Source organism: Ischnura elegans, chromosome 9 (genome assembly GCF_921293095.1).
Source record: "Ischnura elegans chromosome 9, ioIscEleg1.1, whole genome shotgun sequence".
NCBI lineage: Eukaryota > Metazoa > Arthropoda > Insecta > Odonata > Coenagrionidae > Ischnura > Ischnura elegans.
In genome coordinates, this window is record NC_060254.1 from 75,859,719 (window position 1) to 75,872,369 (window position 12,651).

Here is a 12,651-nt window from a genome sequence, read left to right on the forward strand (position 1 = left end):
GGAGTACACGCAAGGGCGTACCCAGGATCATAACTAGGGGGGGCAAGCCAAGGTCCAGGGGGAAAAACCAAGTTGTGACATTAGTTTATGAGATTATTTCCTTGAAAAAATTGTTTTATATTGGTTACATATCTTATACTGATACATATCATTTTTCGTGTGTTCAAAGAAAATTTGTTGAATGCTTTTGTTTCAATTCAGTACTATTTGCTTACAGACTTTTGCCATATTTGCTTCTAGGGGAAGGGGGGGCGGCTGCCCCCCCTTGCCCCTCACTGGGTATGCCCATGGGTACACTGCTATTACCCTGACCACTGGACTACAGCCTCTAAGCCTTTCCTGGCAGGAGTCCACGGTCAAATTTTTGCATTGACCTTTGTTTTTTTAAAGAAATGTAATGATTTGTAATAATTTATACTTATATAAGAATGACTAACGTTTTTAAGCAATGAAGAATTCTAAACAGATATCTAACATGGATAGTAACGGAGTTATTATAAACTCAAGGTACTGAAATAAGGCTTTTACTCCAGGAGCCCATTGACTCTAAAATTTCGTTTAAAAATCGCTTATGCATGGAAGAAATGAAAGAATTCATTTCAAAATATAAAAGAATTAAGTATGCAACAAAATTTTTCTTTGCAAAAATCATTGAAAATATAACAACTTCACAATGGTTTCCCTCTGTGAGGAGGAGGGTTGAGTCCAATTGACAAGGAGTGGCACTTGGGTCTTGCTAAGCTGGGTCTCAGGCAGGGCCTGAATACCTCTGACCATTGCTACCTCAGTGATCACATGTCTTCCCCCGCATCGAATATAGCCGACCCTGTGACCCAGAGGGGATCTCAGTGCCGGATCCAGGATAGGGACGCTGGGGGACTGTACAAAATTACCATTTTATCTAGTGTAAATTGAATACCCAAAGGGGGACTATATATAGGGACTGAGAGTCAGTAAAGAAGGAGTGATGTACGAAAGTTAACATAAAATTTATTTTACGAAGTACCCGAATCTCAATTTTAACATTATTACAAAAGTATAAATATGTACAAAATTTCTCACAGTCAAAATATGGTACTTCAGTATAAATACTGCTGTGACTCATGTTACACATGACAAATTTTACAAAAAAATCAAGTATTTCATAGTATTTGTTATCATATTAAAAAAAATGCCAAGGAATGTGAAAGATAATTTCACAATGTAATAGTTAATAATTTTCATTTCACCTTAATCAAACAAAATTTTGAATTAAAATTGTTTTTGATGATTTTAAATTCCTCATTATAACTGATTACTCAAACAAGATCTCATTTTTTTTAGAAAATATTCCACTGAATAGGAAAGATTTTTGCTAAGAAAATAAATATCTAATAATTTGAAAAAAAAATTACACTACTCTCGGTAATGCACCTCCTCTTGGATGTTTGAGGCAATTACATATTTTTAAATTATCAGCATTAGTGGATTTTAATACCCTATTGGAAGTTGCTAGTGGTATTTGGTGTAGAACCAAATTAAATATGTACAATTTGTTAATTTAGGATACCAATAAGAACATTCCTAAAAAAGATCTACCCATCATTTGATTTGGCATAGTTGGGAATGCATTAGTATCCTTATTTTTGAGAAGCTTGATCAGTGCCTACATTTCAACCACGACTTCTGGAGTTGGGAGCATTCCTTCTATCTACTTCCACATTTTCCTGAAGATGAGGCGGCAGCTCTCGATAAACTTCCTCTGGAACGTCATCTGTAAGACAAAAGTGGGTTTAAACTACTGTAATTTTTTGAGGAAAGATAAATCATTCATGGTATCCTAAATTTTTTAATTATGTGCTGATGCATGAGAAAAGGATTCAAGCATTTTTCATCGCTGAAGTATTGAGTTAAAGGAGCCCTAATGTTGCAAATCACACTATTTGAACTGCAGAGTTCATTACTTTTGTGTTAAAAGAAAGGGAACATAAAATGTACTCCTTCCATCCAAACATTCTGTCTCCTCTGTATTTCATCTAGAAACTTTCTCTCTTCACCTAACATGCCCAGCACCATGTTAGACATGGAGAGCAAGGAAAAGATACTTCTACATGAGATACGGAGTAGACTAAAGGTTTGGATGGAGGGGGTAATGAGTACAGATTGTTGCTTTATTAATTAATCTCTGCATTTGAAGGCATATCTGCAGGTCATATAGCTTTCCATACTAATGCAAGGAATTTTAAAACTTATTTCACTTGCTAAACAAAATCCTGGGAGTGAATTTGGTTCATCTATAGATAAAAACCACAATCAAAATGTTAAATTATTATCTAACTTAAGGAAAAAAAACTTTTTTCTTGAATTTGGGGGGGGGGGGAAATAACCTGTCCCCCTACCTAAAACTTATTACCTTCCTAACCTTTATTCCATGGTTCATCTCTCAGTAGAGAAGAACATTTTTCTCGCTGCTGTTTATATGAATTTCTCAATATTCACCACAGGAATGAAACTACCTATCACAGTAAAAGTTCAGAGGACGGCTTGTTGAATGAACTGTACAAGTATACTAACCTCAGAAAAATATTTATCAACTTGCATAGTTTTTGAGTGAGTAGCAGCCTCATTACATAAAAAGTTCACAACTATAACAGGCATTCTTTTATGAATGAGGCTCAAAATCTCCCATAAGTTATTACGAAAAGCAAAATGTTAACAGAAAAATGACTCACCATTGCACCTGTAGACTAAGTCCGACCAAATCACCATCTCTTGCGAAAAGCAGAACACTCCCAAACGTCCTCCTTTGAGATTGCTGTCATATATGTTGCCAGAATCGGATATCATTTTGGGTCCATCAAAGATGCGAAGTCTTATGAGGCCAACCTTGGGCCTATGCAGAAGAATCCACCTGTATGCCACCTTAGCTGACCATCCCTTGTTGAGAGGATCCTTCCATAGCAGTTTGACCTGTAAGTTGGTGGAAGTAAAATATTAATTTATGTTTTGTGGATTAAAAATATATTCCCTCAAGAATAAGGGTGATAGCCACATGGTTAACTGAGGAATAGCATGGCATCTTTTGGTATAATAGTTGGGGCATTGATGGAATCACATCCGGACCACCCACTCATCAGAGGAGTGGCTCTAGCAGAGAGAGTCTTTTTTCCCCAATTTTTTTAAATTTAGCCCATTATAACCCAATGTTGCTTATAAGCAGCATCAAAAATATTTACATTTCCCGCTCTATTTAGGAAATTTCTAAACAGCGCATTATTTTGTGGTGCAAATTGTAATGATGAAATATTTAGCTGCCACGATAATTATGATTGAGTGCAAAGTTTTCATAATGAAAAATCTTGAAATTTGATTCCTCCCAGAAGCTGCTCTGGGTTAGAAAGGGTTAACATTCTCAGAACTCAAATCCAGCTTGACTCAGATGATTTTTTCGTGTGATACTCAAATTTTTGACTTTTTTATTTGTCAAATTTTTTCTGTGGGGTAGACCCCTCTTGCACCTGGGAACATCCTAGATGCACCCGTGAAGATAAATTTAGTGGTAAAATGTGCACTCAACTTTAGCCTGAAATTTGCTTTGCCAAAAAATAATATACATGGAGTTATTAACAGCACATTTCAAGTATGGCTGAGAGGTAGCATTTATTTCTCTCATCTCTGAAGACTAATCACCTGTTCTTCAGTGTCTCCCGTGTGCCACAAGGCATTCCGAAGCATTTGTCCTGGTCCAGTGGATGACTTGACAAGCTTCAATTGTATACCAGGTTCAGCCACTGCTCGGAATGGTGTTGCTTGCCAATATGTCTGACTTTCTTTTTTCCACATGACTGTGTAGAACTTTTGGTTGTCTTGATAACTGTAAATATAAGAGATCATTGAGTATAGCCATTAAATGATGGCAGCATAATTTTTTATGCCTTCACTCCCATGGGTAGGCCCTGGGGGTATATGAAGGATGGCCTATGATATTTAGGGGGTCAGAAGTGTTAGATGGACAATGTTAAGACTATCGCACTAACAAGGGGAGAGCACGTACCTTGCTCTGCCTTTTTCAATGCCGTATTTTTTATGGCATTGGGAATGGCCAACACATCTCTTAACTGATAGTGGTTCCATTGCATGGGCCTTAGTTTGGCTGTAATCAATTAATTTCAAGTGGTATTTTTAACAACCACTATATAATCCTAAATAATGCAACACCATACATATGGGTCGGTTGGTGTAGTAGTGAGCTTCTCTGGCTCTCGTTCGGGGGACCAGGATTCGAGGCTTCGTGATGGCAGTATATTTTGTAGTGTTCATTTTGATCATGCAGCGACAAGTATTTCACTAATTTTAATTGCATCAAACATAGGTGTGAGAAAGTTTTTTTATCATCAAAACTGTGATTAGGTATTTAATGTCATTACGGACGCGGAGATATGACGACTACAATAGCAAGGGTTGGTGTGTGCTAAAGCATTAATTTTTTTATTACTCATACAGATCAACTTTCAAATTAAAAATGAAAAACTTTTTTTGCTAAATCACATGCCATTAAGGCTCATGGCGAGCAGCAATATGCATACAGATGTAATAAATATGGATACAAAACAAATTATGTATATAAATTGCCATATCTCTCTAACACTTGTAATTCACATTACTCCAAAGTTTACTTCAAGTACCTACATACTAAAAGAGCCATTCTGAAACATTAGTTCAATTAACAAATAGGATGGGATAAAGGTTGATAATTTAAAATCAACCTTTACCAACCAACGCCAAATGTGTCTTGTTCTCGCCGCTTCCCAAAACCTTCCTCAGCCCTCCAGCATAATAACAAGCGGATCACCTACAAATGTAATTTCTTCAAAAAAAAAAAAGCCACTGTCATTGCCCACTGTTAATCTTTCCACATGGTTTTGAGGATGGTAGCAAGTGTAGTCTTCATATCTCCACGTTCGAAATAACACCACTTAAATACCTAAACGCTGTTGTGATGTTCAAAAATTTTTCTCAAGCCTATGTTTGCTGCAATTAAAATTAGGGAAGTACTTGTCACCGCATGATCAAAATGAGCACTACAAATGATACTGCCATCAAACCTCGAACCCTGGCCCCCCAGATGACAGCCGGAGATGCTCACCACTACACCAACCAAATCCTGTGTAAGATGCAGCATTATTTTAGGAATATATAGCACTCATTAAAAATACCGCTCGAAAATTAATTGTTTACAGCCAAACTAAGGCCCATCCAATGGAACCACTATCAGTTCAGAGATGTATTCTCCATTCCAAATGCCATAAAAAAATACGGCATTGAAAAAGGCGGAGCAAGGTACTTGGTCTCCTCTTGTAAGTATCAATGAAAATATGTAACAGAGCGATTGGAGGTAAAGCCTTAATTATTAATTTTGCGTGGAATGGCTTGCCGGAGGAAATTTTTTTTGAGCCCTTTCCAACTCATGCCACTATATTAATCAATAGGGTAAATAAAATTGAATTTTGAGGGCTTTATAATCATATATTTTTTTTAATGTGGTGTTTCTTGTCTTTTTTACTTTGGTCTTAGTATACCTATTATTGTGTAAAAATGAATTTTGAGGGGAATGTAAACGTCGACATGTATTGTTTTTTTTTGCTGATTTGGTGCTATGTGGACATGTATTGTGTGAAATTTTTGGTGAAAATTTTGGTGCTATGGGGACATGTTTTGTGTGAAAAATGGTATTTTGAGGGCTTTTTAAAATTTTTTGGTACTTAGTATTTTGTTTTGTATTTTGGGTTATGTATATTATTGTGTCTTAATGTACTTCCTAAATTTATGTTACCACCCGACTTCATGGTCGACTTGTAACTAAATATTTTAATAATAATAATAATATGTAGCGTTCAAATCATTGTGCACTACCACTGAAAGGCAGCACTGCCTGGAGGGAGACAGGGGGAGGACCGTTGGCGCCGGCAGGGTAACGGTACCCTGGGGATTTGGCGCCCTTCTCCAAGAGTAGCGTCCCTGAGCCCGCCCAAGTGAGACCTGCCAGCTGTAGCACGAAACCGTGACTGAATCTGCGGCCATCGCAATTCGCCGATTCTCTGAGTGCAACTCAATTGAATTCGTGATGCAATAAATTGATACATTGTTCATTGTTACACAAGGACTTGTTATTTTGCACGAAATAACCCTTAGAGACCCTAAACTATACAATAATTTAAAATTTCCTCTAATAATTTTCTTTGGCTTCGAAAGTGATTTTTGCCAATTCCAAGTCAGTGGCGGATACATAATGGGGGCACACGCCCTCCCTCAAGGGGCAACTGCATTGCAGAACCACAATTGTAACTCTTTTTTTATAATAAGATGACATTGTCTTGAATAAGTGTCTAATCTGTTTAAATAAAACTTTCTAGAACTTTGCACGTGACTTGATTATTTTTTTTATTATGATAAATGTAAACATTGCTCAAGATATGTATATCTTTTGTGCCCCCCTTGAATTTTTTCTGTATCCGCCACTGCTTCAAGTGAGAAATTTGTATTTTAAACTAATGCATCACCCATCATGTGCTCACAAAATAAGCCATTGCAATGAGAATGGAAAAAAACAACAATCACAGGGACATGAGATTATATAGGTATGAACCAGAAATAGAGACTGATTCAAAAGAAAATGTTGTAAAATAAGAAAAATCAGGAAGAAAATATGCCTATTAGCAGTGGTGCGGACTCCATGGGGCCTGAGGGGGCCCGAGCCCCCTCAAAAATTCGTTATGGGTGTGAGGAAAAAATGTGTCAGTCTTGTTGATTTTCCCCAGAGTGTCCAGATATCAAGATTTGAGTTATCAGAGTTCTAATGTTGATCATATGGCTCTTATGAAATGCTTAAAAAACTTAAAAGTCACTACTTATAAAATTTCCCGGAGCAAGATCCCCGGTTTGGGCCCAATATTTTTTGTAAGTCGGCATCCCTGCCTATCAGACAACATCTGACTCATATGGAAGATATAAAAGGAAGGTCCATATCCCTTAATCCTCTCCACCAAGTTGGAGAGCATTTGGTATATCAGTTTTATTATATAATATTATAATTACCTGAATATGAAACCAACATAATCATCATCCTGTTCACTCTCCACGAAGAAAGTTCCTTCAAAATCTACTCCACCAAATGAATCATAACCTATGGCATATAAATTCATGGTCATTAATAAAATTCAATATACATATTTCAAATAGAATTTCATTGTAAAAATAAAAATTATCTGTAAGGTATCATTAATACGTATCACACTTGGTAACTCACCTACTGCCAAGCCTGGGTCACTGTTTTGGGTTTGTAAAATTTGTGCTCCCTCGTTGAAAATCACCCAGTTGGGATCAATTTGAGAATCGCCCTCTGGGTCCAATACAACTGTTTGGTACGTCCTAAAAATAAAAATTCATGTTTCAGAACATAGCTGCAGTTTTTAGATTAATTTCTTCTTGCAAACTGTGTGGATACCAAAAGAGCAAGATGTAAAATATTGCTAGGTTTTACAACTTTATAAAACTGTACCTGAAATCAGTTCTGTGAATGAGAGAATTATTTGGACAGTTATCCATGTGATCTGGGACTTTATCAACATCCGTGTCATCTTGGCAGATATCACCAACATTGTTTCCTGAAATAACATTTATGTTTTGAGAGGGCCTAAGATACCTACTTATATTTTACTCCTTGTATCAACCATATCTAATGCAAGTTTACTCACGGTCTAAATCTTCCTGATTAGGATTGTATGCAAGACGACAGTTGTCTTTATCGTTAGGAATGCCGTCACCATCAATGTCCAAGTCACATGCATCTCCCTGTCCATCTCTGTCAGTATCCAACTGATCACTGTTCGGAGTCTTTGGGCAGTTGTCAATGTTGTCTTGAATTCCATCCCTGATGAATGATCACAATAATGTTATTTAAGCACATCAGGGACACAGCTAGGAATTAAGGCTAGGGGGGGATTTAGATACAACTAATACTGGGGTTCTGGGGGTATGGAATATCCACCAGGGCAAGCGAGAGGTTTGAAATTAATAAAATGTAGAATTTTTTAGATAAATGGTTCAAAATGGTGAGTTTTACGGCTTTCTGAGTGATATTTTATGAATCCTTTCACTATTGTAGAAGTAATATCAATCCAATTAAGTGAAATGGATTAAACTTAAAAAAATTCTGAGCTCTGAGGGGGGAGGGGTTTATCCCCCAAATCCTCCCCTCACTGTGCTGCTAATACACATAGCTGTGATAAAAGAGGTAAGAAGAACAGCTTGTGAAAAGGAAAATTTTGTATTTTGCCATTTTCCTTCTCAAAAATGAGTCTGCAATTTTCTCCACCAATATTAACCCCTTTATACTGATTTTTTGCCAGATTTGCCATGCTGAAAGGTTTATCCTCAAAGCTGGTTGCATTTTAATGGATAGGTTTAAATAAAGATTCAGGGAGTATTTATTGAGTTCTGTTACATGAAGTGTCATATGCAATTTAAATTAGTATCGTACCTGTCTCGATCAACATTGCTGTCGCAAGCATCACCTATTAAATCTTTATCTGAATCTTCCTGGTAGGGATTAGGTGTGTTTGGACAATTGTCGCAAACATCTCCCAATCCATCTCTGTCCTTGTCTTGTTGATCAGGGTTGGCTTTTTTAGGGCAGTTGTCAGATTCATTGGGAATTCCTGAAAGAAATGGGCAGTTTTGTATTGCAAATCAATGAATTATTCTAGTCTTATTTTTTTAAAGTAATCATTTGCTATTCCATTCCATATTCCATTTCATATTCCATTGAAGACCTACAACATTGTACCAGTTGGAGGCAATTAATTTTTTTTCAATTCCTCTGTTATCAAAACTGTTCTGATGTCAAATGACTACGTCGATCCTGGCAATATCCCATGCATTTATATCAGCATAATGAACCATAAACAATCAAAATGCAGGATAGTTAATGGCTTTGTTTAAAAAGTCCAAACAGTCAAACATTGCGCATTTTTTAACAAAAAATGGTCAGCTTCCATCATATGAGATACATTAGAAATTCAGACAAGGTAATGCAATTATTCCTCCAGGAGAGTCTGCAAAAGTGGCGTAGCCAGGAATTTTGTTCGGGGTGGTATATAACAAGGGGGGAAAATTCTTGGAAAACAGGGTACAAAGAAGAACGTTTTAAATTTATTTTAATACTTTTCATAATCGAAAAAACTTGATTTTTTTAAGATTTATTTTGTAAATTCAATGTTTTTCAACATTTTGTTTTATTTTATGAAGGGAAATAATTGTGTTTTTATATTTTGGAGGGGGGTCCAGACCCCCTGCACTCCCCCCCTGGCTACGCCATTAGTCTACAAGTTTATCTCCTATAAGTACAGGCCTCTCTATTACAGGTCAGGTGGAAAATTGGAACTCATAGATGTAGTCCACACCTCAATCCAAACAATGGGATATGTTAATCAGTTTTGATAACCAAGCATTAATGTTGTACAAACCATCATTGTCAATGTCAGGATCGCATGCATCACCAATGCCGTCTCTGTCTTGATCCTCCTGCTTGCTATTGGCAACTTTTGGGCAGTTATCACATGCATCTCCTTGTTTGTCACCTCCATCCTCATCAGAATCTCTTTGATCTGGGTTCGACACCAATGGACAGTTATCCTGCAAGAGCATAGAAAATGGCAATTGAAAGGTGGAAGAGTGTATTCCTTGATGTTTTAATACTTGGGTGTTTTTTTCACTCCAACTGCATGCATGTTGCACCAAGATGAAGAGGCGACTGCTCCCTAAAGATGGATTTTGTAGATATAAGGGCGAATAATTCCACGGAGGAAAAAATCATTAGCCTTGGCAGGCATACAAACGTGGGACTCCCAAATTCAATGTCAGCTGTTCTATTAGTTAAACTACCAAGGTATCAATTCTAACTCCACAGAGTTTTGTTAGCTCAAGAGCTTGTTAGCTTTAGTTGGTTAGGTGGTTTATGCTGCAGAACATACAATGCCACACAGGAACATGTTTATGCACTTAGCATCACAGTCCTGAGACTGAAGTCAAAACTTTAAATGTTTGGCCATTCTCCATAGTCATTATTCAAGGAATAACCATGTACTTTTGTGATGCATGTACCTTTTTTGTGGCAGCCAGAGATAGTAGATAGAGATAGTACCTAAATAAAAGTAACTCACTCACAGTAATGCTTACATTTCAGCCATCTATTACTTGTAAGCATTACATTTTAAAAAAGGCAGCTATAACTTGAAAACCACTCATTGCTTTCTGAGAGTAATGACTACTTTCCCATTATGACTGTACTGACGACTTAAGCCCAGAACGTTGTGTGAACTGACATATTCATAGCTCTGCCAAAGTACGACAGTGAGCACTGAAGTTTATGGTCAAACTGGAAAAGGAAGTGAGAAACTCAAAATCCTTGAGACATCCCAGATCCCACCACATTTCAGTCATTTCAACAAAGAGCTTCATCCAGAATTGATCAATGCATTGCGATATTTTAGTAAAATGCGTTTTATCACACAATATGTTAAACTTGTGTTTTAACCCTCTTAGTGCCACTGAAATTTAGTGTAACATACTTACGAGAAGTGCCAATGTAAATTTAAAAATTTGTAGTGCGTTATGAATGACCCAATATGAAGTTAATATTTTAGATATCAATTAAATGTTTTCTTTTGCTTTACTAATAAGAATTATTTGCTGGTTATGATATTCTTATTTATTCGATAAATGATTAAACAAAATGAATTAACTTAATATGATTTTAAATGCAGATCTATGCATGATCTGTTATATCAGCTCTTCACACTTTTTGCCCATGGAGCAAATGCCAATAAATTGGCCTATGGCATTAAGAGGGTTGAGGAAACATTGAGCAAATCCTCCTCCATTGATCTAGTAAGCAGTTTTCAAAACGTTTTATGAAAAGTAATAGTTACTGCAATTGGTACTTTTTGAATTTGTAACTAGTATGTACTTGTAAATGATTACTGTGGCAGAGCTTCTACTTCAAAGCACCACCACTTAGAACCGCCACCTGGCTGAGGTTGCTGCCCTAGGTCCACTAGGTCCCTAGCATGGCTGCAAGGGCCTGTAAAGCCTAGCACCAGGAAGGCACTGCAGAGTCGACTCAGGAATATTGACCAAGAGAGAAAGGACTTCCTTCCACATGAGACGACCATTGAGCCATGAGACTTATCAGACTGTGTCACTATATCGCTCACCATCCAATAAACATGGTCCAACTAGACTTGAATTTATTTTGTTAAAGCAAAGCCAATTATCGTATTTATCCAACCCCTTAAATTATCAATTTTATTAAGTAAGAGTTACTGATCCCAGTTACTTTTTTTGGTACTCCTCAAACCTCTGGTAGCAGCATACCTGTATAATAGTACCTTAAAATGCTCTTCAGTGTGACTCTGTAAAGGTACTCTGGTGGCTAATCCACAGTTATTCCTTGAATAATATGCTAATATATTTCATTCCTAATCTGCTTGGCAGTCCCAGACACAATACCACAATAAAGGGTATTCTAATATAAACACTGGCAATCCCCCTAGTTCATAATAAATACATATCTTTCACATAGCCTTGGGCTCTCTCTTAATCAATTGTTTATTTTCCATGAAGTGATGAAATGTAGTAGATACTTACAGGGTTGTTGGGAATGCCATCGTTATCAGCATCATCGTCACAAACATCACCAATGCCATCCCTGTCGGCATCCTCTTGTCCAGAATTTGGAATCGTCACACAGTTATCCTATTTAAAAAGATAAATGCGCCATGATTACATAACTTTAGGAAGGCTGGGAAAAAACTGTGGTTGAAAATTGTTATTTCAGTAGATTATGATGGAATATACTAATCTGAAACATCAAGCGTAAAAAATCTTTACTGCATGATGGTATTATAGTTAACGCTACAAATTAAAATGGAGAAAGATTTCATCAATAAATAGCATTCCAATGAATTTCCATCGCAATGGCTGAAATAATTTAAGTCCTTGTTCACTAAGAGAGTCTGAAATGAATGAGCCAAAGAGAAAACATTAAACCCCATTTATGAGTGAATTTGTTAATGTGCTGCAATCAAGTAAAAAATTTTATGTCGTCATTCCTGTTGAACAATAAAATGATGGAAAGGAAGGTAACATTGAAACTTGGTATGGCAGTTGGTATAAGTTCAAAGCTCCACCACTAAGGTCCACAACCTGGCTGTGAGGTCGTAGGTTCCTGGCAATGCTACCAGAGTAGGGACAATCGAGACTCCCTCCAACTCTGTACAACATCTCTAAGCATTGCAATAAATGTGATTTACTTTCATGTGCATTATTTATATGTTGAGATGTTTAACAACCATTTTGATTGACCTCTTCACTTGAATTTAAAATTTGTTGATTCCCTAAGTTGTGAAAGCTCCCTTCTCAACCAAACTCAGCTATTCTTAAAAACTTGAATAAATGAATGCATCTCAATAGTATTATGGCGATTAAACTTGAAAAAGTAAATTTTAACTGCTTAACCAGCGCTGTAGTTGGGAAAAAAATTTAGGCGGTACCTACTCTTCAAATATCACTTAAGGAGGTTCCAGATGGACTCGCAGTGGACTTCGTTGAGTG

At 36.8% G+C, this 12,651-nt stretch overlaps 1 protein-coding gene across 2 annotated transcripts in view; it reads right to left on the bottom strand.

The window, feature by feature from the left end:
• Positions 1–970: 970 nt before the first annotated feature.
• LOC124165232 (cartilage oligomeric matrix protein) overlaps positions 971–12,651 on the bottom strand; it is a 248,320-nt gene continuing 236,639 nt past the window's right edge. For both annotated transcript variants that reach the window (XM_046542537.1, XM_046542536.1), the window contains 10 exons: positions 11,686–11,793; positions 9,504–9,672; positions 8,519–8,696; positions 7,734–7,909; positions 7,538–7,643; positions 7,286–7,407; positions 7,075–7,162; positions 3,670–3,853; positions 2,712–2,949; positions 971–1,753 (listed from right to left, as the gene is read on the bottom strand). In XM_046542537.1, coding sequence (XP_046398493.1) covers positions 1,653–1,753; positions 2,712–2,949; positions 3,670–3,853; positions 7,075–7,162; positions 7,286–7,407; positions 7,538–7,643; positions 7,734–7,909; positions 8,519–8,696; positions 9,504–9,672; positions 11,686–11,793 — 1,470 coding nt within the window. In that variant the 3' untranslated portion in view covers positions 971–1,652. The remainder of the gene's footprint in view (positions 1,754–2,711; positions 2,950–3,669; positions 3,854–7,074; positions 7,163–7,285; positions 7,408–7,537; positions 7,644–7,733; positions 7,910–8,518; positions 8,697–9,503; positions 9,673–11,685; positions 11,794–12,651) is intronic.